A 25,793-nucleotide genomic window follows, 5' to 3' on the forward strand; every position below is an offset into this window, starting at 1 on the left:
GAATATTGGCTAAGCCTATAACTTGTAGATCATTACAAGTTTCGGCCTCGGCCTGCATCTCTGTGAGGTTTGCACGAATCTTCTCTATGGCTTTCCACATTTCTGCGTTTTTCTCTCTCATTAATGTATCATGCTCCATCATTTGCTCCCCTATTTGCTTCATCATATCGCTAACCCGAGCAAGACTTTCCGCATCCTCCACTTCGTTACTACTGTCAACATCACAAATAACAGGAGAATCATAATATGGGCTCGGGGATGGGGAGTGAGAGTTAGGACAACCATTCCAATGACCGTTTTGACCACCACATATATTACAAATATTCCACTCAAAAGATTGGGAAGGTACACACAACCCATTCCCGGAAATATTTTGACAGTGTTGCCACAAGTGGGGTCCTCCACAAATCAAACAGGGATCACCAAAATAGGAACAACAAATATTCGACCAATTTTTACTCCAAGATGCCATGTCAAGAAAGTTAACCAAAATATAAAAATAAAAATAAAATAATAAATAAATAAATAAAAACTTGAATAGAAATTCAAAAATCCAAATTATAAAAAACAGTAATATTGCTAAGTCCCCGGCAGCGGCGCCAAAAACGTGTTGCTCCCAAACGCACACGCAAGTATACGTGGTCGTACAAGTAATATAGACTGTTAAGTCCAGATATCGATCCCACAGAGACTTAGATTCTACTGTTAAACTAATTCAAATTCGAATGAAACTATTCAAGAAAGTGAAAATCAAGATGTTTGTTGTACTAAACTAAAACTGAAAAGTAAACCATTTGTGATTGGTGTTTTTATGACTGGGATTATGTTGACAAAGATTATAAGAATTATCAGATGAGAGAAAGATCTAGGGTTATGACTTTCGACAATCCAGTTGATCTTCAGACAATTCCACCTATTTTATTTCCTGGGTTACTAGTTAACGGGTTAATTATGCTTTATGATATTCTCTCGAACTACTCACAAGCTTGTAGATGTTACCATAACGCCTATATCTCTATGGTCATCAGAGGTAACAAGAACACATTTACTTCTCCGTTTTCAACTAAGTAAGGCTAAAGGGTATATCTCTATCCTCATTAGCGAAACGATTAAATCGAACAAACTCTATCTATTCTTATTACATACGTGAATTCCCTTTCTCAAGTTCAATTCACGCACCACAGATAGTGTCCAACTATTGGCCAGATAATCAAACAATTAAAACCAAGAATAAATAAGCAACCCACATTATGGAAAATCAATAGATAATAATTGTCATCACATCAACTTTCAAGTCTTTTGCCACAACCCTAGAATTTGGAGATTAGCTACTCATGGTTCGATCATAGACAAAAGAAGCCATGAATAAACTAGGGTTGAAAAAGATGAAAAATAAAATAACCTAGAAAAAGAAAAAAGAGAACGGTGGCTTACAAATTCTTGAATAATCCCAGAATACCGTTCTCAGCTATAAAAACGTATTTATATAGGCTAGGGTAAAATTAATACATAAAGAATCCAAATCCTAGTCTAATCGGGAAAAAAAATCCGCAGAGTCCCGCTTTCCTTCCGCATCGCGGAAGGATCGCGCAAGGTTCTGCAGCTATTCGCTTTTTCCCCGCGATGCGAGTCGAAAGAGGATTCTGATGACTGAGTTTGGTTGTTCCGCTTTCTTCACGCGATGCGGGTCGATGGCCTGAAGTTCTGAAGCTTCTCGCGATCCTTCCGCGATGCAGAAGGAAAGCGAGGTTCTGTAAGTGATTACTCTTCCGTTAGTTCATCCTTTGCGGTAATCGACTTGTCGCCTCAACCAATCGACATCTGCTACGACTTTCAATCATTTTAAGCACATTTTCCTTCGTTTGTTGTCATCGTACCTATAGACATGAAATGCAACGACATAAGTTCCAATACGACGGTTACCTCATGAATTAAGCGATAAAAATCATAAGAAGAAGTTGTAATACGACACAAAACATGATATTTGTGCCAAATATCAGTTTGTTCTAAATTTTTGACTCCTTTGTTTTGTTTGTCCATTAGCAAAGCAAAGTAAATTACCTTTTCCTAACAGCCATATATCTTCCAAGCAATGTTTTGATCTTATACATATTGATACATGGGGACCCTATAAGACACCTACTTATGATGTTTATAAGTATTTTTTGACCAAAGTTGATGATTTTAGTAGGTGTACTTGGACTTTCCTTCTATCTACTAAATCTAATGCATTCCCTATTCTAAAATATTTCCTTGTCATGGTAGAAAGACAATTTTCTAAGAAAGTGAAAGCAATCAGGTCTGACAATGCTTGGGAATCGGGTTCTAGTACAGAAACATCTTCTTTTTTATCCACTCAAGGAATAATTCATCAAACCTCTTGTGTAGCCACACACATAACAAAATGGTGTAGTTGAAAGGAAACATAGAAATTTGTTAGAGGTATGTAGGGCTTTACTATTCCAATCTTACTTACCACCTAAGTTCTGGGGTGATTGCCTTATGACAGCCACATATTTGATTAATAGGTGTCCTACCAGAATTTTATCTTTTAAAACTCCTTATGAGAAATTATTTGATCATCCTCCTTCCTATTCTCATTTGAAATGTTTTGGTTGTCTTTGTTTTGCATACACATTATCCAATGGAAGAACTAAACTAGAACCTAGAGCACAAGCCTATGTATTTCTTGGTTATCCTTTTGGACAGAAAGGATACAAACTCTTCAATTTACAGGCTCAAAAATTCTTAATTTCTAGAAATGTGGTATTTCATGAGAACATCTATCCTTTTAGTTCCATTCACACTGACAGTCCTATTTTTCCTCTCCATGACACAGTTAACAGTCCTACACTAGATATTCCCACATTTTCTAGTGATTCAATTCCATCTACAGATTCCAATTCCCATGATCCACCTAGTTCACCACCTAGCACACCACTCATACCACAATCTCCTACTACTCTTCCTACATCATTGCCTTTGTCACCTAAATCATCTTCTCAAGACCCTAACACATCTGATCCTTTTATACCTATTCTTGAGTCTAAAACTTCCCTAAGGAGATCTACTCAGATCAGTCAATACCCCATCTTATTTACAAGATTACATGTGCAATGCCATTAATATTTCCAATGTTGCTTCTTCATGTTTTAATTCTTCTGTTTCTCCTTCTCATTTTTCTTTTAATACCTTGTCTCCAACTAACAAAAATTACCATAACTCTATTTCTCAAATTTTTTAACCAAAAAGTTCTTCTCAAGCTATTTTATACCCTGGTTGGCAAGATGCTATGACAAAGGAACTCGAGGCTTTGATCACAAATAACACTTGGGAAGTTGTACCCCTTCTTACTGGAAAGAGGGTATTACCTTCAAAATGGGTATATAAAGCTAAGCTCGACTCTGATGGTACTTTGGAGAGATTAAAGGCCAGTTAGTGGTACGTGGTGATATACAAGAGGAAGGTATCGACTTTACTGAGACTTTCACTCCAGTAGTCAAAATCACTACAATTAGATATGTACTTGCAGTTGCCATTAAAAGAGGATGCGGACTGTATCAGTTGGATGTTAATAATGCATTTATTCATGGGGATTTAGACGAAGAAGTGTACATGAAGTTTCCAGCTGGGTTACAAGTCGGTGATCCTACTCTTGTTTGTTGATAATAGAAGTCTTTATACGGGCTCAAACGAGCCTCTCGACAGTGGTATTCAAGATTAACGTCAGCTTTGAGCTACAAAGGTTTTCATCATTCTTTAAACGAATATTCATTGTTTTACAAATGTTTTGGTTCATCTATTTCTCTTATTGTAGTCTACGTGGATGATATTTTGCTCACGGGTAACAACAAAGAAGAACTTGATGAATTAAAATCATTTCTTGACAAAGAGTTTAAGATAAAGGATTTGGGGAACTTACACTATTTTTTTGGGGATTGAGATCATTCGTGAACCTAAGGGTCTTATACTTAGTCAAAGGAAGTTCATTTTGGAACTCCTTGATGAATATCATTGTCACGATCTGAATCCTGCTTCATCGCCTTTGGACCTTACTCAGAAATTGGCAGCCAAGATGGACTCTCCGTTACTAGATCCGACTGTTTATTGTCGATTGATTGGGCAATTGAACTTCTTGACACATACTCGACCAAATCTGTGCTCTTCAGTACAATATCTAAGTCAATATATGCAATGTCCACACCATGGCCATCTTGCTGCTGCTAAGAATGTTCTTTGTTACCTACTCTTCGACCCTAGATTAGGAATTTTCTCAATAGCTCTCTATCCTTCAAATTGCTTGCTTTTTGCGAATCAGACTGGGCCACTTGCCAAGACTCCAGACATTATGTGAGCGAATTTTTTATTAGCATGGGTGGTAGTCCCATCTCTTGGAAGTCTAAGAAATAGTCGTCGATTTCAGTATCATCGGCGGAAGCCGAATACAGATCGATGCGCAGGGTAGTTGCCGAATTAACTTGGCCCATTCGTCTTTTTTCAGATATGTCCCTTTCACCCTCACTTCCTATTTCTCTTCACTCAGACAGCCAAGCTGCCATACATATCGCAAAAAATCCTGTCTTTCATGAACGGACGAAGCATGTTTCCATTGATTGTCACTTCGTCCGTCAACAATATCTCTATGGTCTCATTTCTATTTTCTTTCATCCCTTCTTCATCACAAGTAGCAGATTTGTTTACAAAACCACATCCGGGTCGATCTCATCATTTTCTTTTGAAGAAGTTGGGGGTTCGTACACCACCCTCCAACTTGAAGGGGGGTAATGGAGTAGACGATAACCATGGAGAAATGAAGGATAAGGTGTGTTTGAGCTAAGGTGTGTTTAGTTTGCTGTTCATGGAAAATGGAAAAGAGTAAAGTGGTTTGGGACCATTTTATTCATACAGGTCCATTCATCATACACAAGAAACCAACCAGAAGCTTCCTAATGTTTCATCTATGTAAATATTTAGCCTTTTATTTTATTTCTCAGTATTTGTAAATATTAGTCAGTTACACACATACAAATAGGAGTAGGACATCTGTATAGGTTATTAATAGCAATATTCTTTTACATAGCTATAAATACATGTACAGTGATGGTGATCAAATACACAGAGAAAATTTATCTCAATCCTTTCTTCTTAATTTTATTCCTTTAAAATATATAAATTAGTCAAATCATATTATTAGTTTTCAAATATAACTTGAAATACTTGATTGATTGAATGAATAAATAAACCATAATCAATTAATATATTACTGTTTTATCCATTGTAGAAGATTCTCCTCAGTAGTTCTTTCCTTGCAGAAGTCGAGCAATAGATCATGAAGGTGGCATCCTTTGACCTTATCATTTGAACTGGACCTCTGAGCAACCATCACTAGATTTCTTCCAATAAGATTCTCCGAGTAACCTTTTGCTATATCCTCCAAACTCTTGCCTTCACAACTTTTTACAAATCCTTCTGAGATCCATAATCTTGTTAACTTTGAGATCTTAATCACACTGTCCTCTAAAACTACTCCAAAATAAAGAAAGCATGATCTAAGATGATCGGGTAAATTCTGATAACTCTGTTCAATAACCATCTTTGAGTCACCTTAAATGTGAGAACCTAAATTCTCAGCCACTTTTTCCCAATATTCTTCTTTCTTCTCCATCTCTTTGAGAATATTGGCCACCAAAGCAATTGAAAGGGGGAGTTGTCCACACATTTCTACTATCCTTTGCCCAACATCTATGAGGAGGGGGGAGAAGCTTTTTCCACCAAAAACTTCCTTTCCTAGCAACTTCAAACTTTCATCCTTGGTAAACCTACGAAGATGAAGGGGATCACTATGAACACTAGCATATTTGGCAACTTCATGATGTCGCGTTGTTAGAATGATTCTGCTTCTGTTATTGGCATCTAGAAAACAACCTCTTAAATCATCCCAAGCACTACTTTCCCACACATCATCAACAAGGATAAGGTACCTTCTGGGCGATAAAGTTTTGCGAAGCATATCGGCTAATTCATCGGCATCTTTACATTCAGAATCCTTACCAACAACAACACGTAGTAAGGCAAATAATAAGTTCGTATATGCAGTGGCGGAGCCGGAATTTTCATCTAGGAGGTTCAAAAAAATGAAGAAGTAAATACACGAAGAAGCCAAGGTGATTCAGCATCTACTATATATACATAAAAAAAAATTAACCTTGTATATACACTGTAATTTTTCACCGAGGGTGAACCCCTGGAGCCTACCTAGCTCCACCCATACGTATATGAATATACTTGAGACACACAACACTGTGCACGAATATCAAATTGAGAGACAACTGAACTGTCATAATAGAGTCTGTAGGCCAAAGTCATCTTACCTTGTGTTACACCCCGAAAAGAATTTGCGTTACCAAAGCTGTAGATGGCTTAGTATGGGCCAACGGAAGAGTAAAGTTACGCCAGGATTAAGGAGGTTAAGCTTCCGAGGCTTTGGAAGAAAGTTAGGCAAGGTCTGATACAAAAATTTTGGTCTAAATGGAAGAAATGATATGTTCTAGTACATTAATAATTTTGAAGTAAAACAAAATTTTAAAATGAAGTTCGGGAAGTCTAGTTTCCAACGGAACAAGCGGCTCCTCAATCGGGCATCGGGGTAAAGAGATATGGACATTACAAGTCAGATGGGCAAGCCAGAAAAAAAAAAATGGTCTGCGCGAACGCGCCAGCGAGTGGCGCGAATGCGCAGAAGACCAAAGGGCCAATACAGCGCGAACGCGCCCCCCACGTGGCGCGAACGCGCTGAACAAAAATTTAAAAATCAAGTTCGGAATGAAGGTTGTGTTATAAGAAGGTAATAATAGCATATATATGACATTTGGAGACCATATGGTGTAAATTAGTTCATATGTTAATTGACGAAAAGCCCTCGTTGCTGCAAGCTAAGTGGGGCCCACATGTCGGAATTTTATAAAGGACACATGAAGATACATACACGTAGTATATGGAAAGTTGAGCAAGTCATAAGAAGGACCCATAAGCCAAAAATGGGCATAAGCCCTCCAAAGGGACAATTTAAGGAAACATTTTCGGACGATCTGACTTCGAGGGGCAAAAACGGCATTATAAGTTTGGAATTTGGGAAAACGTCCAGAAATGAAAGTTGTAGATAATTGAATTAGCTTTCCAACCATAGGTCGTGGGCCCTCATACGATATCGGGATCAAAAGTTATGACCGTTTTACTGAACGAAGGTCCAGGCAGAAAAACAGGGCCAGCGCGAACGTGCCAGAAGGCAGCGCGAACGCGCTGAACACTTTTCCAGTCGTTTCTGGCAGCTTCTAAAACGTTATAAAAAGGGGGAAACCCCCTCATTTTCAGCTGGAAACCCACGAAACAACCCCCAAAAATTCCAGAAAATTCCCCAACTTTCTACCACCAAATTTTAGCCCAAACCAAGTATAATTTCCCAATTCCAGTCCGGATAGCGTATAGTTTTCGCTGCAGAATCATATGGCGGGCGTGTGGTGGCCAAAAATTAGCGTGAAAAGGTGAAGATACAGCAATATTAAAAGGAGAAAGGTATGAATCTCTTCCTATTTGTGTTAATACTAGTTTATTTATAAAGAAGACGCGATTAAATAATTGTATACTGAGGTAATTAGTTGTGGAAAGTTGGAAAACAGCGTGTGGGCTGTTTTATGGAATATGTTGATATGGAAAAGGATATTATTGATGTTGGTATTGTTGTTGTGTTGTTGGCTGCTGAATTAAAAATTCGGGCTAGGCATATAAACAGGGGAGATGCTGCCCGATTTTCGGCAGAATATAAAATAGTATAATTTGAAGTATGGTACAAGTGTACGATGAAAAGGCTAACATTAGTGTGAATTATCTTAAATGTAGACTTACAAGCTCGGACACCTAAGCATAGCCAATAGGAGGTGGAACAGGTATGTTAAGGCTTGCCCCTTTCTTTCAAAGGCATGATTCCTGCGCTATAATTTTGTAAATGTTTCCATATTTTCCTTGTTTTCAAAAGTTAGATGTTTTGGATTCTAAGGCATGATTCTATCCCTGATAACCCGTAAATATTTTCCAAAAATGTCTATACCGTTTCAAAACAAGGGTTTATGATTTTGTAAGCTTTCATAATTATGATGACGGACATGTTTTGTAATGAAAACGATGTTGTCAAAAATGAGAATATGTCTATGATGATTATGATGAATATGGTTTCATGGTTGCAAATCTCAAGTTATGGATTCAATATGAATATGAGAATATAGAGTTAGTTCTTGATCCTCAACTTTATTCCTTGAATATGACTCTACTTCCTAAGGACTTCCACGAATATAAATTGACGCCTTATGAGGTTTACGAATTTATTAGATGTTTTCTCTTAACGCTACTCTTTATTGATAGCCTCGCCTTATAATTTTAGTTCCTTCAAGGTGAGACATGGCGATTATGATTATTCCATAATGTAATCGGAGGTTACCGACCTTACGTCACTCCGATAGATACATGACCCTCTTCGGGCTCTTATGCATGTTGTTTATATGATATATGTATATGACACCTGGACATGATATATGTATATGTATATAGGGTAAGGGGAAAGGTAAGGCGCTATAGACGCACAGCCACTTGATCAGTTGGAGTATGATACATAATAACGTCCCGGACGCGAGATGCCCGGACGCGGGATGCCCGGACGCGGGATATGTGGTTAAATGGATCGGAGCCGACGCCTCGGCAATACGATATGTTCTATTTTCTATATATATGAAAAAGAGATGTTTTCAAAGAAAGTAAAGTATAATATGATATAGTATATGTATATATGGATCGGGCTGCACGTTCCGCAGCAATATGATATAGTATATGTACATATGGATCGGGCTGCATGTTCCGCAGCAATATGATATAGTATATGTATATATGGATCGGGCTGCACGTTCTGCAGCACTAAGCATGCATGGTACACGCCAAAAAGGCACTCATATGTACAGGTTACTCTCTTATCTCACTATATGCTCTATGATCCTATGATATTGTTATTCATACTTTATGTTCCTTATTATGCTGCTTTTCATGTCTTACATACTCGGTACATTGCTCGTACTGACCCCCTTTCTTCGGGGGTTGCGTTTCATGCCGCGCAGGTACACCCAGATGAGTGGAAGCCATTATAGAAGACGTTCCAGCGGAGTTGGTAGACTCCACTTGTTCCTAGAGTGCTGCCGAGTCAGAGTATATGTGCTATGCAGTTTTGTTCGAAGCTAGAGACTTTGCAGACAGAGTTGTGGGTAGTGGTTGTCAGTTCAGTAAGCGGCTCCATCAGCCGATGTGTCATTCGTGTTATGATATAAGTCGCATATGATTACAGATTTTATTTGATTTGAAAGTAACGAAAAAAAAAAGAATATTTCTGAAAATTTTACTATGCATTTCATCTTTATTTGATTTAAAAGTTCAAAGGATTATGTACGTAATAAGAGTCAGCCGGTTCGCTCGACTCCGAATATCGGGTCGGGTGCCCATCACACCCTAGTAAGATCGGGGTGTGACACCTTGAGCCGGCCTGCCGTGAATTGAGATAACATCTTGCTCTTAGTAATTTATCTCATAAATTTTCTATTACATACTCAAACCCCGTAATTTCTTCATTCACGGTTGGCTTTCTTGGAAATTGTAATGAAGTATGAGAAGTGCCAGTCTTCATTGTATCTGATAATGTGAAGTTGAGAAGATATTCTAGTCAAATCCTACTCAAAAGCGGAAAGAAATAAAAGGAATTTTTTTCTTTGATGGTTTTTGAGTGTTATTGGTATTTATATCCTTTTTAGGAAAGGATTAGACCTAGTAGTATAAATACATGCTAGTTAGAATTTATTAAAGACAGAATATAGAATCTAAGAGTATTCAATCTTGTAACTTACTTTCTCCCTTGATATTAATAAAAGTTCCAGTCGTTCTCCATGGACTAGGATCATATTGATTCGAACCACATTAATTACTGTGTTTTTATCATTTTCGCGCTAACAATTGGTATCAGAAGCCTACAGGTCATGAGATCTAGGAGACAAGGATACTATGACATCTATGAAGTTTGAGGTAGCGAATTTTGATGGGCGAAGCAATAACTTCAACATCTGGAAGATCAAGATCATGGCGTTGTTACGGAGAGAAGGATCGATCTATGCTTTGGACGACTCTTATCCCGAAAATACGAAAGAGGACGAGAAGCAGAAGATTGAGATGGATGCGTTTAGCACAATTCGATTATCTTTATCAGACAACGTGTTATGTGAAGTCATTACCGAAAAAACAGTTGCGAGTTTGTGGAAGAAACTTGAAGATCTCTACCAGAAGAAATCAGTAACAACTAGAATGTTGTTAAGGCAGCGTTTACACATCTTCAAGATGAAGACAGGTACAACTTTACAGGATCATCTTGATACTTTTAATGAATTGTCTATGGATCTTACTCATGCTAATATTAAAGTGGGAGATGAAGAACTAGCGCGCACTCTAGTGTTTTCACTATCACCGGCGTATAAAGATGTAGTTAATTCAGTGATGTACAGCAAGGAGGTGGTCACGTTACAGACGGTAAGAAATGCATTGAATTTAGATGAATTAAGAAACCATATCAACAATGGTGAGAAAGAGTGTTACACCCCCGTACTTGCGAAGAAGCAGTGATCAAATTGAGCGTAAGTATGTTGAACTATGGCTAAGTAAAACAACTTTGGAGTATAAGGGATGAAGCATTATTAAGTATATTTTATGAGTAAAGGATGCATATGAGAAATTCTGGAAGGTCCTATAAGGAATTGAGTGGAAGGAGTTGAGTTAGTATGACTTTGGAAAAAGATGAGCGTTACTTTGAACAACAAAGTACGAGCCAACTTGGGGAAAGAATATATTTTAGTATATGAGGAGTTTTGAAGTAAAGAAAAAGCCTAAATTAAAGTTCATGAAGTCTAGTTTTAATGCAACAAACCGCTCGTTGATACGACATCGGAGTAGAGAATTATGGACGTTACAAGTCAGGCTTGCAGAGCAGAAACGCGTAGCTACAGTGTGCGGAAAGTTCTAGGTCGGTGCCAACCGACTCTAGAGCACTATAAAAGGGGGTTTAACCCTTATTTCTACATCCAAACCCCCCAAAACATATCCCAAATCCTCTAGATTATTCCCCCAACTTCCACAACATGCACATATATTCCTAAAAGTCTATATGACAATTTTGGTCATTTTTATTTCATTTTTAAGATAACCCCAAGTCCTAGAAGCCTTTCCAAACATATTCCAACATATTTTCAAGCCTAAACCAAGGATCAAAGTGAAGATTAAAGTGGCTAGGGGTTCGAACTGAGGTCTACACTTGTCTCCTCTTCTTGAAGATGTTTGGGTGAGTATTTTAAGGTGGAGTAATCATGGAATTGAAGTGTTATTGAATTTTGAGGTAAGATTTCATCTTAATTTCATGTTTATAAGTTTGTTTGGCAATTATGTTAAGATTTGAGGAGAAGAAAATTGGAGGAAAAGTTCAAATATACATTTGATGATATTTTGAGTTGTGAATTAACTTGAGTTATAATTATCAGTATGTTTTTAGCATAATCTTTTATGAGGGATAATAGTGATGTTAAGGAATTGTCGTATACGAGAGTATAAGGGGTTGTATGAAGTTGTGGTTATGGATTGATTATGAAAAGAGGTTTTGGGATTAAATTGAGTATAGTTTGAATGTAATTGATTATGGATGTTTCGACAACTAATAGCACGTTGAGTTGATTTTAGGACATCAAAGAGTGGTAAGAAATCTGTGTTTACAGCCCTTACTCCTCTCTTGCGAACTTTGTACCACTTTTTTTAACAGAAAAGTGCCAAATATACCCTTCGTTATACTTTGAGTCCAAATATACCCTTGCCGTTATACTATTGGTTCAAATATATCCTTTCACCGTTAAAGTTGTTCAAGGTGGACATCCAATCCTACATGACACTAACATTTGATGAGGTGGATGCCATGTGGCATGCCACCTCAGCACCCCTAACCATTATACCCCTCCCCTCTATTTGTTCTTCCACCACTAACCCTCTACCATTATTACCACCAATTGGACCTTAAGATCGACTTAGACTAAATATGTTTATTCTATGAGCTTGTCTTTGACTCTTTCTACTATGATCTTTTCTGACTAGTTACCAGGGGCGGAGCCAGGTAATGGCTAGGGGGTTCATTGGAACCCCCTTCGGCAAAAATTACCCTGTATATACAAGGTTGAAATTATTTTTTCTGTATATATAATAAATGTTGAGCTCCCTTAGCTTCTTCATTTGTTTACTACTTCATATTTTTCAACCCTCTTAGTGAAAATCCTGGCTCTGCCACTGCCAGTTACAGGTAGTTCAACCTACTAACACATATTGCTCCTTTAAATGTTTTGATGAAAATTAGCAACAGAACTGGACCTCAACTTTCAAATTTCCATCTGAAACTTGGTCATTGGGTCACTTGCCACTTCTCATGAATCTTGAGTAGCTGTATGTTTTCTTTGCTATAACGCTTTATGTTGAGATGGTATAACTGAAAAAACAGTTGCTGTCTGATAAAGCCTATCGACAATGGTATAATTGGACCCAATGTACAACGAAAGATATATTTGGCCCTTTCCCAATAGTACAGGGGTATATTTGGCCGTTTTCCCTTTTTTTCATCCATTGTGCGGATTAGGCTTAAAGAAGATGAAAATATCAACATAACATAATAGCACGAGATGAGATTGAAAAGTTTGATGCATCTAATAGAGATTTTTTTGTAGTGAAGGGCTCATCCTGATGTAACGACAAATCAACATAGAAAGATAATTTAGAAAACTTAATCTAATTAACTAGTCAATCAAGTGGATGAGTAATTGCTAATTAATCCTCAGAGTCTTATAATATTGGATCTAGGTGAGAATAGTCATTGATGATGAACTAGGTGGTTCTTGGTTTCTCAGAGAAGAGCAAAACCATGGAATTGTCTCATGAGATACTTCGAAGAGTTTATGTCTTCTTCGTGTTGCTTTCTGTGGTGTTTTTGTGCAACCTTTTTCTTCGCTACTCATATTAATATCTTTGTTCTTGGTTCTCCTAACATGGGAGTTTGGATAATACATCAATTTATTTACGTTACGAATGAGAAAAACTATAGCAATTTTAATCAAAAGACAATCGGATGATATTAGTTATACCATTTTAAAATATTTATACTGATTAGCATGGGGTACACGTACAATCAGAGACAAGTGTTATAGAAAAAGTAGAAAGCCTCAACGAGAAAAGTTAAAAGACTAAAGTAGTCATATAAAAATCTGCCCTTCACAAGAAAAAAACAAAATGCTACGTTGAATCGGATCAATGGGAAGAATCGTTTCATCTTCCAATAGTTATTATAGGGTGCTGATGTTATGGAGTCCGGAACCAAAATAACCTCAGAAAAAAGTTTTTGAACCAAACTACCGCAACAAAAAAAAAAGTTACAAAACTGTCTTTAGCGAAGTAAATTATTGCGCTAAAGCACTTAACACATGCTGATAAGAGGCGTTCCCTTCGTGGAAACAAAAGGCTTGAGGTCGCGGGTTCGATACCCGTAGCTCTGCAAAGTGAAGATGGCATAGTTGTGCGATCCGTCTGCGACCTAAGTCATACAATGCCCAAGTATGTCAAGCATGCATGTCATGGGGGGTCTCACAGTCGCCTGGTCTCATCCATACTGTGGGGTCTTCACAAAAAAGGCGCCTTTGTTGTGAGGATCCGCCTGGATGACCCAGGACCGGGTTGCCCTCTGGGCCGGAGCCCCATGAACATGAACATGACATACTTGGGTATTGTAGCAATGGTCACAGACAGTTCGCACAATAAACCATCTTCATGCTGCAACGCTACGGGTATCGAACCCGTGACCTCTTGCCCTTTACATTCCCCGGAGGGAATCGCCTCTTACCAATTTGACCAGATTCACTTATGGGAAAGGCAAAACACAGCCTTAGCACTGCATCAACATTCATTTCTATTCGCACTTTTCAAGTTCCAAAACATTTTAGCCAAAATTCATGATCTGATTGAAGACTTGTGAAGGTCGAGCAGGATTATGATATGGATACTAATCTACATTATAAACAACTTGGGCTTTAGATGATGCCCGAGGAAAATTTGTTATCTCCGCGACTACTTTGAGAGATTTTCTATCTTCCATTCTACAGGGCTTGATTAACATTCTGACCAGCGCCGGGGACTTAGCCAATAAAACCTTGATAAGCTGCATTTCAGCCTTGGTTCCTGCTACATTGTAAATCTTAACTGTCCTAAGGTGATTAAATGTCATATTTGAGAAGCTTGCAGGAATCTCATCAACAGCATCCCGGCGCACAACTTCATAATAGATCTCATCTTTAAGAACACACACCTAAGAAAGATCAAGAAAAACCCATCAGTCTGAAGTTGAAATTGAAGATCTTATGAGCATTGCAAAACAACAAAGTCATTACATCCAAAAAAACACGTATAAAAGAGAGAAAAATACATCATTAACTACCTCAATTTCTATTTCTTCTAAATTTGGGGAGCTTCTTATCAAGCAAAGAGCAAATGAAAGCACAGAGAATTCTTCCAGAATAGACCAAGATAGGCAAAGACGTTTAAGACAGTTAAGAGCAGAGGGAAGCCTTGTTGGTATAACTTCAGCTTGTCCAACATAATCGTCCTAGGAAGAAAATGTCAAAAATCAGGATGACTCCCAAAAGATGGTACATCTATCAAAATGCATAACAATTAAGTCATGAAGCAACATTACCTTGACATGGTCCTGATTCCAGCAGAGATTCTCGAGAGCAGGAATAGACTCAAAAATCTTGGTAAGATCACATTCTGCCAATATAAAAAATGCTAAAGGCTTATATGAAACTTTGGAAAGAAGAGGGACATTTTTTAGATGTAAAAAATTTATACCGCCTATGAAGAAAAATGACCTCAGCTTGGGAGCACTAATTTCAATGTGGCCTGAAACATCATCTTGTTTGTGTTGTTCCAGCACCAAATGCTCAAGCAACGGGCAATGGGAGATTAGACTTCCAACCAATTCAGAAGAAATTGTGACTTCAATTAATTCTAGGCTAATTAACCTATCAAATCCCTTAAAGAGCAGTGGAGGACGTATTAGACAATGCGCGAGAACTAGATGCCTCAATTGCGAACAAGTGAAAATTGAAGAATGCAATTTGTATGGTTTACTCGTGAATGGAAGTTGAACAACAAGATGTTGAATGTCATTCCTAGAGAGGAAAGATATCAAGTTGTTAATCTTAGGACATGTTTCCAGATCATGAATGTCGAGGATAAACTTGCTAATTTGTCCTGTATGAAGGGTCAAGAAGTGATGGACAATGTTAGTAAATCCAATTGTAGGGGACATTAAGTCATCAGTTGTTTTCCAAAGTGTTCTATCAAGTGTTAACTGTGGGAGTCTGCACCAATTACATCTCCATTTCTTTGATAAGATACTTGTCCTCACAGCATCTCGTAAAGGCAACCTCATTAGAATCTCATCTATTACACTATCGGGAAGGTTGCTAACTACATCAGGGGGAGGTAATAGTTGCTTTTTTCCATTTGGAGGCATAATACTAAATGACTGGCAACAACAATCTGCCAAAATAAACAAGAATACAATAGGTAAGGAATCTCCAAACTGTCCGGTCAGAGTACACACTACACAAAAGGCACACAACTGCTATTCACATTGTTAAATTAACATGCCACAACTGTAAGAATAAAAGCAAAGGTGCATTATATTAAAATCACTCATCAATCTCTCTTATTTGACTTTGCATTATTTTTATTTTTTTTGAATAAAATATGACTTTGCATTATTTACAGCAAGAATCCCATCAATACCTTATGCATCAAGAATATTATTAAGATCTATCATTCAAAAGGGAAAACCGAACAAACATAAACAAGGTCGCATTGCTTATCAATTGAAATAGAGCTACAAGACAAGGAGAAAGAAGTTGTCCAACTCGGCTTGATTTGACATCAAGCTATACTAGCTGTTTGAAATGGATCAAACTAGTAGTAGCTTTACTACCTTTCTGTTTTATTTTTGGTTTTTTTGTACTTATCGCTTTACTTACTAAAATGTTGTTTTAGTTATTTTAACTTTAAAACGATTACCAAAAAGTGGCGTACACTAGATTTGTGTAAGCGGTGCCAAGCTATTGTCACAATTCGACTTATATATATATATGATTTTGTTCAGGGACTGTGAGTCCTAATTCCACATTGATGATTAGTTTGCAGTATTTTTTTAACCGGTGTCAACTTATTATATGTACAGACATAATTTTTTGACAAGATATTATATATGTAACTATTTCTTTCAGCAAAACAGAATCGTATGACACCACTTCATCTAAAAAAAATCAATAAGGACCCGTTTGGCCATAGAAATTATTCGCTTTATTTGAAAATCAGTGTTTGGCCATGAAAATTTCAAATCCAACTTGAAGTAGCATTTAACTACATTCAAGCATATATATTATTCTAAATATTCTTTGCAAAAATTATAACCAAACACAAATCCATCTTCAACTCTAACTCCATAAAATCCCAATAAAGTGAAAAGTACTTGGAATCTATGGCCAAATACCTACTATATATACATATATAATACTTTTACCAACAACCCCATCAAGTTTTAAGCAAACCCTCAGTTCAGTTTCATCAGATTTAATAATACCAAGAAGATAAAAATACAATCTTGATTTCAAGATTCAACAGAAAGCATAAAAACACATGAGTTGTGCTAAAAATGAAAAAAGAGAGAGGAAGATGAAACCTATTTGTTGCCAAAAATAAAGCTTCAACACTTGACAATGGAAATGAGGTACTACACACTCTAAGCTGTATAATAGCAGAGCCCATGTGTTTCTTCTATTTGGAAATAACAGGTATGCAACAGCCCAGATACGAGCAAAAGCCCAATTGATGGGAATTACAATTAGAATTGCCAGGTTTAAGGTTGTAATAACAAAGTTTCGTGCCAGACATTAAAATAAGTAGGCGTTTGGCCATGAAAACCAAATACTTTTTACTTTATTTGGAATTTAGAAGTTGAAGTTGGAGTTGCGTTTTTGCAAATAATATTTGGTTGTTTGAATGTACCAAAAGTGAAAATAAGGTTTGGTTGTTTTTCAAATTTTAATTACAAATTGAAGTTGTATTTGAAATTTTCATGGTCAAACACTGATTTCCAAATAAAGTGAAAAAAATTCATGGCCAAACAGGTTAAGAAAAATAGGAATAAATTGTTATATTTGATTTCAAGATTGATGGGAGTTACAATCTCTAGTTTTTTTTTTTTTTGGTATATAAACAGGCCCTCAAATTTGGCATCAACAGGAAAATATGTTGGAATGTGCACAAGTAGACACCTCAACTTGTACAAAGTTGAACACGTAAACACAAATGCTGACGTGACACATATACTAGATGATCATTTTATAAGTTGGAGTGTTCAACTGACAAAGTGGAAACAAGTTAAGGTGGCTATTTGTGCAGACCCAAAGTTGGAGGGCATAGTTGCCAATTGAGGCCAAGTTTGAGGACCTATTTATGTATTATGCATTTTTTTAGTTTCCATCCCGATGTTCGGTACCCGAATGGGGCCTAACTAAAGCCAAGAAGTCGCACATTAGGGGGCAAAACACTCTTTAACGAAGACCACTTCTACCCAAGGCGACTCAAACTCGAAACCTAATGAAGGAGTACTTATCGCTCCGTCACAATCCTTGTTGGTAATTTCTATAATATCTCAAATCTAAAAAGGGTCTCTTTTGATTTTTCTATTCAAAACATTATTTAAATATTTTTAAACTTGATCTTGATTTAATTCAAAGGAGTTAAGAGCTTGATCTTGAATTGGTGGAATGAACTTGTAGGCTCACGAATGTGGAGACATGTAAGAAAGGCTTCTCGATCGCCCTTAGGAATTAAGCAGAGGCGCATCCAGGATTTGAAGTTTATGATTCCAAATTTCAATGATTTCATATTAAAAAGAAAAAAAGAGACAAAATAAAGACTTTCATGATTTTTTGTTAATGAAAATGATAATAATAAAAAAAATAGGTTAATTATGCCGCCTAGAGAATGCAAACCCTTGTCAAGGAGGGCACATCAAAGCTTAACAGGGCTCCACATTTGTTGCTGAACCAATAACCCACTTTTTTATTGGGTTCCCAACTAGAAATTTATTATACATTTAATGAATTCTCAATATAAATACATGGCCGCAGCAAAAGCTAATGAGTTCTCGGGAACCCACCATGCCCCTGGGAATAAAGTTCCCAATCACCACCAGAGTGAAAGCCTTCTTGATGTAGGTATTTCTTATGCCTTTTGACCAATATTTAGAGTTGTCGCATAAGGGACTTTGTGATGAACACAAACATTTTTCAATGCTTCTTGATAACCCTTGGGAAATAAGGCTAAACGAATGACTCAAAAGTCGAAGTTATTTTTATCATGAAATTTTTTAGACTTACCAAAACAAAAACTGCAAATCAAAGTAGATACTAAAGATAAAGAATTGGACTACTATATATCGTATTGCTGTTTGTACTACAAAGAATTGAATTTTATTGAAGAATTTGCTGATTTGAAGTTCTTTTTTGCATTTATATATCATATTGCTCTTTGTACATTCTTAAATGTGCATATACAGAGGTCGATGTAAACTCATGTCTTTTAGCTGAGTTTTATTAAACAATAGCAGATTTGAATGGCTAGACCTCCATTTTTTGTCACAAGCTTGTGCACTCGCCAAAATGTTTTAACTCCCTAATTCGTAACCTTAGTATTAATGGAACTAGTAGCGGGACTGTGGGGTTGAAGGTGAAGTTGGAGTGCAAAACCCACCACAAATTCATGTATTTGTGTTGAGTCGGTTTTGTTGGATGAGTGGGGTTTGATTTGACCGAATTGTATTTGTGAGAAATAAATAGCCACGTAGGCACCATGTAGGATAATAAAGGTGGGGACTAGGGAACTAATGGTGCAGGGGTAAATATGGCCCTAAAGTTGGACGAAAAGGGCAAATATATCAAAAAAGTATAACGAAGGGCAAATATAACCTTTTTCTGAGCACAAGGGCAAATATGAACCTTTTCCGAAAAAAATTAATAAATTGCAATTGCCTGCTTTTTAGTTTGGTAAAGCTACAATTAGGCCTTTATAGAATCTATTTTAGTAGGCGTTTGGACCCATCTTTGATTGAAACTTGGAAAAAAAGTTTTTGAAGTTGAAGTTGAAAAAATGATATTTGAAAGTTGAGCTTGTGTTTTAACATGTCTTTCACTTGAAAAAGGTTAGATAATTTTTTTTTTTTTAAAAAATCATTCTAAAACATAATCAGATAATGTTTTAGAAAAATAGTTATATGTCCAAACAATTCCGTAATGTCATATGTGCATGTAAAAATTGAGTAAATTTCACTTAATTCTCTTTAACCTTTGATGATTGGGAGACAATACCTCCTCCACCTTTTGAATATGAATGATAACCCATCTTAAGCAACATTTTTCAGTGAGCTGTAAAAATTTTATACAAGAAAAAAGATATTTCTATTTTATTTTTTGCTTAAATATTTAATAAAGCAAAGAAATTTTCATTAGTTTCATAAGATAATAAAAAACAGTTAGCTCTGAACGAAGACAAACAAAGGTGACCATGTCTGGATTTATATTTTTAGTCGTGGCAGAGCCACCCTTGTTCAAGCGATTTTAATTTACATCTTTTTACTGAAAAATTATAGTGTACAAATAGATAATTTTTTTAAGGAGTTAATTGTTCACTCCCAATCATAAAAGGTTAAGGGGATTAAGACAAATTTACTCTAAAAAAATTTAAAATATAATTAAGTGGATGCGAGATTTTATGTGTCTAAGTATCAACCATTAATTAGTACCTAGAGTTAGTAGACAAAATTAGAAACAGTGCATGCAACCAAAGTAAAAAAGCAAGAAGAGAGACATCTAAACAGCAATATTGCGTGTTTGATTTAGTTTTTAACTACTAGAATTTCTTCTTCTGTTTCGTTTACATGATTCAAGAGTATATATATTAATAGTGTCATTTGGCCTGTGCTAAGTTCGGGCACAAATCGACATTAAAATTAAATTTGTAGATATTTTTTAAATTCTTTTATGTTCTTGGTTCTTTGTTTTTGTAACATTGATTTAACACTTTTGAAAAGACTTCTAAAATATTAAAGTACAGACGTATCTGAAAGTTAAAAGAAAATATTTTTCTTAATTTATATATTATTTTAAAAATAAAACAATTGAAAGCTCTTCTAATTTTTATTTTACTAAAAAAATTAAGATTAAAGTCTTTGATGATCCAAACCAATCTTTTTATATGTTAACTTAATCTCATTTGTTTCTTCGAATTGATCCATATTGGCAAACTTATTTTTTTACCAAAAGCTATTACAATACCATTTAATATAAAAAATATTTAATGCCAAAATATTGTCTTATGATGATATCAATAAAGTTAACTTATAAATAAATATAAATAATTAAAAACCTTGATACTGCAAGATGCTTTTATAGATGTTCTTTTCAAATTAAACCACACAAAAAATACTGAAAAGTCAATAAAATTAAATTGTTTATATTTTAAGCTTTCTTTTTACTTCCAAAAGATGCATGTTAGAATTTTTTTTAATTTTTCTTAATTTAATTAACTATTTTTTGAAATAGTCAAACTTAAATATTTTGTCCTAAATTATATAAAATATTGATTATCCGATATTTTGCAAAATAATTTAAGTGAAATCTTTGTTAATTACTTATGTTTCAGCATGCACGACACAAAATTACAGCGAAAAAAAACATACGTTTAATCGGACGAATGGAAATTTAAAATAGAAAACGATAAATGGTAATAACATCAATAAATAATATATAATATTATAAGAATAATATTTTAATTGAATAATTAAGCCTATATTAAGATATAATTTGAATGATAGGATAATTCTTTACATGTCTATAATAAATTTTTAATAAAAAACATTATTTAAAACAAATTAATAATATTTTCACAAAAAAGAACTCAAATATGTGTGAGTGTGGGGACCACTATAACCTTATCCATGCCATCATCATTTCAGTGGCATGAAAAAGCCCTTAAAGCTTTTAAAATTTACAAAAATGTGTGAATATTTACAAAGTCATAAAACTTCAAATAGGGGTAAAAAAAAAAAAGACAAAAAAAATCATGTGAGGACTACAAAAAATAGAGATTCTCCCTTATAATAGTAATGTACGCCAAATGCTCTTTACTAACTGTTGCTACTCTTCAATTATCTAATCACACTGCATTAAATGGATAGTTCTCTAAAATGATTGATTTACAGTAGTTATTTCAAAAGATTAGATCAAAATGAAAGACATCAACTGGTGTGTGGCATCAAAAACAGAAAAAATCCATAAGAAATATGACTGCTACATAACAAGCTGCATATCAACATAAGCAGAGCCAAAATTTGAAGTTTGTGGGTTCAAGGTCCTAATTCTAACAAAAAATTAATACAAATATATAATTCGGACCAAAGTTACTGGGTTCGACCGAACTCACCCCAAAGGGCTTGCTCCGCCCCTGCATAGCAGTGCTACCTAGTGAAGTACTAACAAATTCATACTACTCCGAAACCTCCTGGCAAATTTTTCAAGATTTGAGAGTATGCTTCATGATCGCTACAGTTATCTCATCAAGTAGAGAATTAACCCACAACATACTTAAAACAAACAACCAGTATCAATTCATGTCACGTCTCATTTCATAGATCAATCAATAACAAGCATGAAATTAAAAACATTTCAAACTTTGCATTATGAAACAGATTAGTCAAAACGTTCGACCAGATTCACTTATGGGAAAGGCAAAACACAGCCTTAGACTGTATCAACATTCATTTCTATTTACATTTTCAACTTCCAAGACATTTTAGCCAAAAATCATGATCCGATTGAAGACTTGTGAAGGTCAAGCAGGATTATGATACAGATACTAATCTACATTATACACAACTTGGGCTTTAGATGATGCCCGAGGAAAATTTGTTATCTCCGCGAGTACTTTGAGAGATTTTCTATCTTCCATTCTACGGGGCTTGATTAACATTCTGATCAGTGCTGGGGACTTGGCCAATAAAACCTTGATAAGCTGCATTTCAGCCTCGGTTCCTGCTACATTGTAAATCTTAACTGTCCTGAGGTGATTAAATGTCATATTTGAGAAGCTTGCAGGAATCTCATCAACAGCATCCCGGGGCACAGGTTCATAATAGATCTCATCTCTAAGAACACACACCTAAGAAAGATCGAGAAAAACCCATCAGTCTGAATTTTAAAATTGAAGATCTTATGAGCATTGCAAAACAAGAAAGTCATTACATCCGAAAAACACATATAAAAGAGAGAAATACACATCATTAGCAACCTCAATTTCAATTTCTTCTAAATTTGGGGAGCTTCTTATCAAGCAAAGAGCAAATGAAAGCACAACGAATTCTCCCAGAATAACGCAAGATAGGCAAAGGCGTTTAAGACAGTTAAGAGCAGAGGGAAGCCTTGTTGGTATAACTTCAGCTTGTCCAACATCTTCTTCCTAGGAAGAAAATGTCAAAAATCAGGATGACTCAAAGCCCAAAAGATGGTAATCTATCAAATTGCATAACAATTAAGTCATCAAGCAACATTACCTCGATATAGTCCTGATTCCAGCAGAGATTCTCGAGAGCAGGAATAGACTCAAAAATCTTGGCAAGATCACATTCTGCCTCCAAAAAGAATGCTATAGGCTTATATGAAACTTTGGAAAGAAGAGGGACATTTTTTAGATGTAAAAAATTTATATCGCCTGTGAAGAAAAATGACCTCAGCTTGGGAGCACTAAATTCAATGTGGTCCGAAATTTCGTCGTGTTCCAGCACCAAATGCTCAAGCAACGGGCAATGGGAGATTAAACTTCCAACCAATTTAGAAGAAATTGTGACTTCAATTAGTTCTAGGCTAATTAACCTATCAAATCCCTTAAAGAGTGGTGGAGGACGTATGAGACACCTATGGAGAGTCAAATGCCTCAGTTGCAGACATGTGAAAAATGACGAAGGTAGTTTGTATTGGTCACCTAACGGAGGTTTAAGAACAAAATGTTGAATGTCATACCTAGAGAGGAAATATATCAAGTGGTGAATATTAGGAGATGGTTTAAGATCAGGAATGTCGAGGGTAAACTTGGTAATTGGTCCGGTATGAAGGGTCAAGAGGTGAGAAAGAACGTTAGTAAATCCAATTGTAGGGGAAATTAAGTCCTCTACTGTTTTCCAAAGTGTTTGATCAAGTTTCAATTGTGGAAGTCTACACCAGTTATATCTCCATTTCTTTGATAAGATGCTTGTCCTCACAGCATCTCGTAAAGGCAACCTCATTAAAATTTCATCGATTACACTCTCAGGAAGGTTGCTAAGTACATGAGGGGAAGGTAAGCCTTGTTTTTTGCCATTAGAAGGTATCATATTAAATGATTGCCAACAAGAATCTGCAGAAAATAAACAAGAATACAATAGGTAAGAAATCTCCAAACTGTCTGGTGAGAGTAAACACTACATGGACAGCATGCAACTGTAATAACCCAATTTCTAAATAAGGGTTATTTGGCAATTTAGCTAAAAGGGGATTTTTTATTTTTTATTTTTAAAAACGAAATTTAAAGGGGAAAAAAATAGAAAAGAAAAAAAGTGGGCCAAGCCTAAAAGGAAAAGAAAAAGAAAGTAAATAGTTATAAAGTCTGACGGACGCCATCAGATGTGAAACAGTCTGCGTGTTGAGCTTTTCAAAACTTATGGCAGCTCTCTCGCCGGTTTACAAGTAATTATCCTATTTTTAGCCTTAATTCTAGATTAGCATTTCATTACTTTCTCTTACTCCATCCGTCCGTTTTTCCTCGTCCAGTATATGAAAAATAGATGTCCATTTTTATTGGTACAGTTTGGAAAATCAAGAGATCGTTTACCATTTCATACATTTTTTGCCTTTATTATTAACTATTGGGTTGTCAAATTCAATGAATTGTTAGTGGCTCCACAACTTAGTAATAATAAAATTGTCATTCTATTTATGGCTCCACAACTTAGTAATAATAAAACGTGTGATGGCTTAGTACATCAGACCTTATAACTATTTACTTTCTTTTCCTTTCCCTTTTGGGCTTAGCCCACTTTCTTTCTTTTCTATTTTTTTTCCTTTAAATTTCAATTTTCTTTTTAAAAAAAATTCCCCTTTTAGCTAAATTACCAAATAACCATTATTTAAAAATTAGGGTATTACAGCAACTGCTTTTCACATGGTTAAATTAACAAGGCACGACTCTAAGAACAAAAGAAAAGGTGCATTATATTTAAATTATGGATCTAGTTTTCCTCTGAGATCCGATGCAGATTCTTTTTTCTATTTGTAACATTATCTATCACTTGGTACTATTTGACACTTCCTTGAACACCTAAATGTTGTTTTTGCTATCACAACAGTGGCGTACACTGGTTTTGTGTAAGCGGTGCCAAGTTATTGTCAGAATTCGTTTTGGGCTCAGGGTCTGTGGGTTCTTATTCCACATTGATGATTAGTTTGCAGTAATTTTTAACCAGTGTCGACTTAATATGTGTATAGCAGTGGCGGAGTTAGGAATTTTGTCAAAGGTGTTCGAATTCATATAATCTATATATTAAGGGTGTTCAATATGTAATATATGTCTGTAATACATGATAATTTACATGTCTACACGGTATATTTTTTTCAGCGAAGGGTGTTCGTTTGAACACCCTTGCCGGGCTGTGGCTCACAACTTGGTTCATTGTGCCTCTATCTTGTTGAAGGGGTGTCATCCGACACCACTTCATCTAAAAAAATTCACCAAGGACTCGTCTGGCCATAAAAATTATTCACTCTTTTTTTCTCCAGAATATTTTTTCACTTTATTTGAAAGTCAGTATCTGGCCATGAAAATTCCAAATCAAACTTAAAGTTGTACTTCAAATTTGGAAAATACAACTCACTTTTTACTTTTGAAACTCAGAATCTGGCCATCAATATTTGGCATAGATATTATCCCTAATATTCTTTGCAAAAATTATAACCAAACACAAATCCATCTTCAACTCCAACTCCAACCCCATAAATTCCAAATAAAGATAAAAATATTTGGAATCTATGGCCAAACACCTACTAACAACCCCATAAAAATAAAAATAGAATGTTGATTTCAATATTCAAGAGAAGCATAAAAGCACATGAGTTGTATTAGCAATGAAGAAAACAGTAGAGAGGAAGATGAACCTGAGAATGAAGTACTCTGCGTGTGTTGCAGCTTCAACCCTCAACAATGGAGAAATGAGGCGTTACAGTGTAGTAGTAATGTTTTTGGGCCTCAGACACAGAGCCCATGTTTCTTCCATCCGGCAAATAAAGGTTAATTTGCACGATTGTCCTTCCTTGGGTGGTCTAAGTTTTGCCCGTCGCCTAATATCTCGAGATTTTGGATTCGAATCCCGATACAGTAAAAAAAGTAGAGTTTCGTAGCAAAATCAGGTCTATTCGAGCAAAACTTTTGGCCAAAAATTGGCCTTAAGGCCTAACTTTTGTCTAAAATTGGGTCTATTCGGGCAAAAGTTAGGTCTT

At 35.8% G+C, this 25,793-nt stretch overlaps 2 protein-coding genes and 1 pseudogene across 3 annotated transcripts; all 3 read right to left on the reverse strand.

Annotated features, from left to right (window-relative positions):
* Positions 1-6,366, reverse strand: part of LOC132639801 (putative late blight resistance protein homolog R1A-4) — a 32,844-nt pseudogene extending 26,478 nt beyond the window's left edge.
* Positions 6,367-14,044: 7,678 nt separating this feature from the next.
* LOC132641563 (F-box/FBD/LRR-repeat protein At1g13570-like) lies at positions 14,045-17,115 on the reverse strand. 2 transcript variants are annotated; one of them, XM_060358603.1, is made up of 5 exons: positions 16,889-17,113; positions 15,001-15,696; positions 14,846-14,919; positions 14,588-14,755; positions 14,045-14,458 (listed from the first exon to the last, which is right to left on the reverse strand). In XM_060358603.1, exons 2-5 carry the CDS (start codon positions 15,668-15,670, stop codon positions 14,156-14,158), a joined length of 1,215 nt encoding a protein of 404 aa, XP_060214586.1. In that variant the 5' UTR covers positions 15,671-15,696; positions 16,889-17,113; the 3' UTR covers positions 14,045-14,155. The 2 variants fall into 2 exon arrangements, with proteins under 2 accessions (XP_060214586.1, XP_060214585.1); XM_060358602.1 differs by having other exon boundaries at positions 14,846-15,696; positions 16,889-17,115.
* A 4,762-nt stretch (positions 17,116-21,877) lies between these two features.
* LOC132641564 (F-box/FBD/LRR-repeat protein At1g13570-like) lies at positions 21,878-25,592 on the reverse strand. Its single transcript, XM_060358604.1, has 4 exons — positions 25,452-25,592; positions 22,820-23,658; positions 22,558-22,725; positions 21,878-22,428 (listed from the first exon to the last, which is right to left on the reverse strand). Exons 2-4 carry the CDS (start codon positions 23,633-23,635, stop codon positions 22,126-22,128), a joined length of 1,287 nt encoding a protein of 428 aa, XP_060214587.1. The 5' UTR covers positions 23,636-23,658; positions 25,452-25,592; the 3' UTR covers positions 21,878-22,125.
* Positions 25,593-25,793: the final 201 nt, after the last annotated feature.

Source organism: Lycium barbarum, chromosome 5 (assembly GCF_019175385.1).
Source record: "Lycium barbarum isolate Lr01 chromosome 5, ASM1917538v2, whole genome shotgun sequence".
Classification (NCBI taxonomy): domain Eukaryota; kingdom Viridiplantae; phylum Streptophyta; class Magnoliopsida; order Solanales; family Solanaceae; genus Lycium; species Lycium barbarum.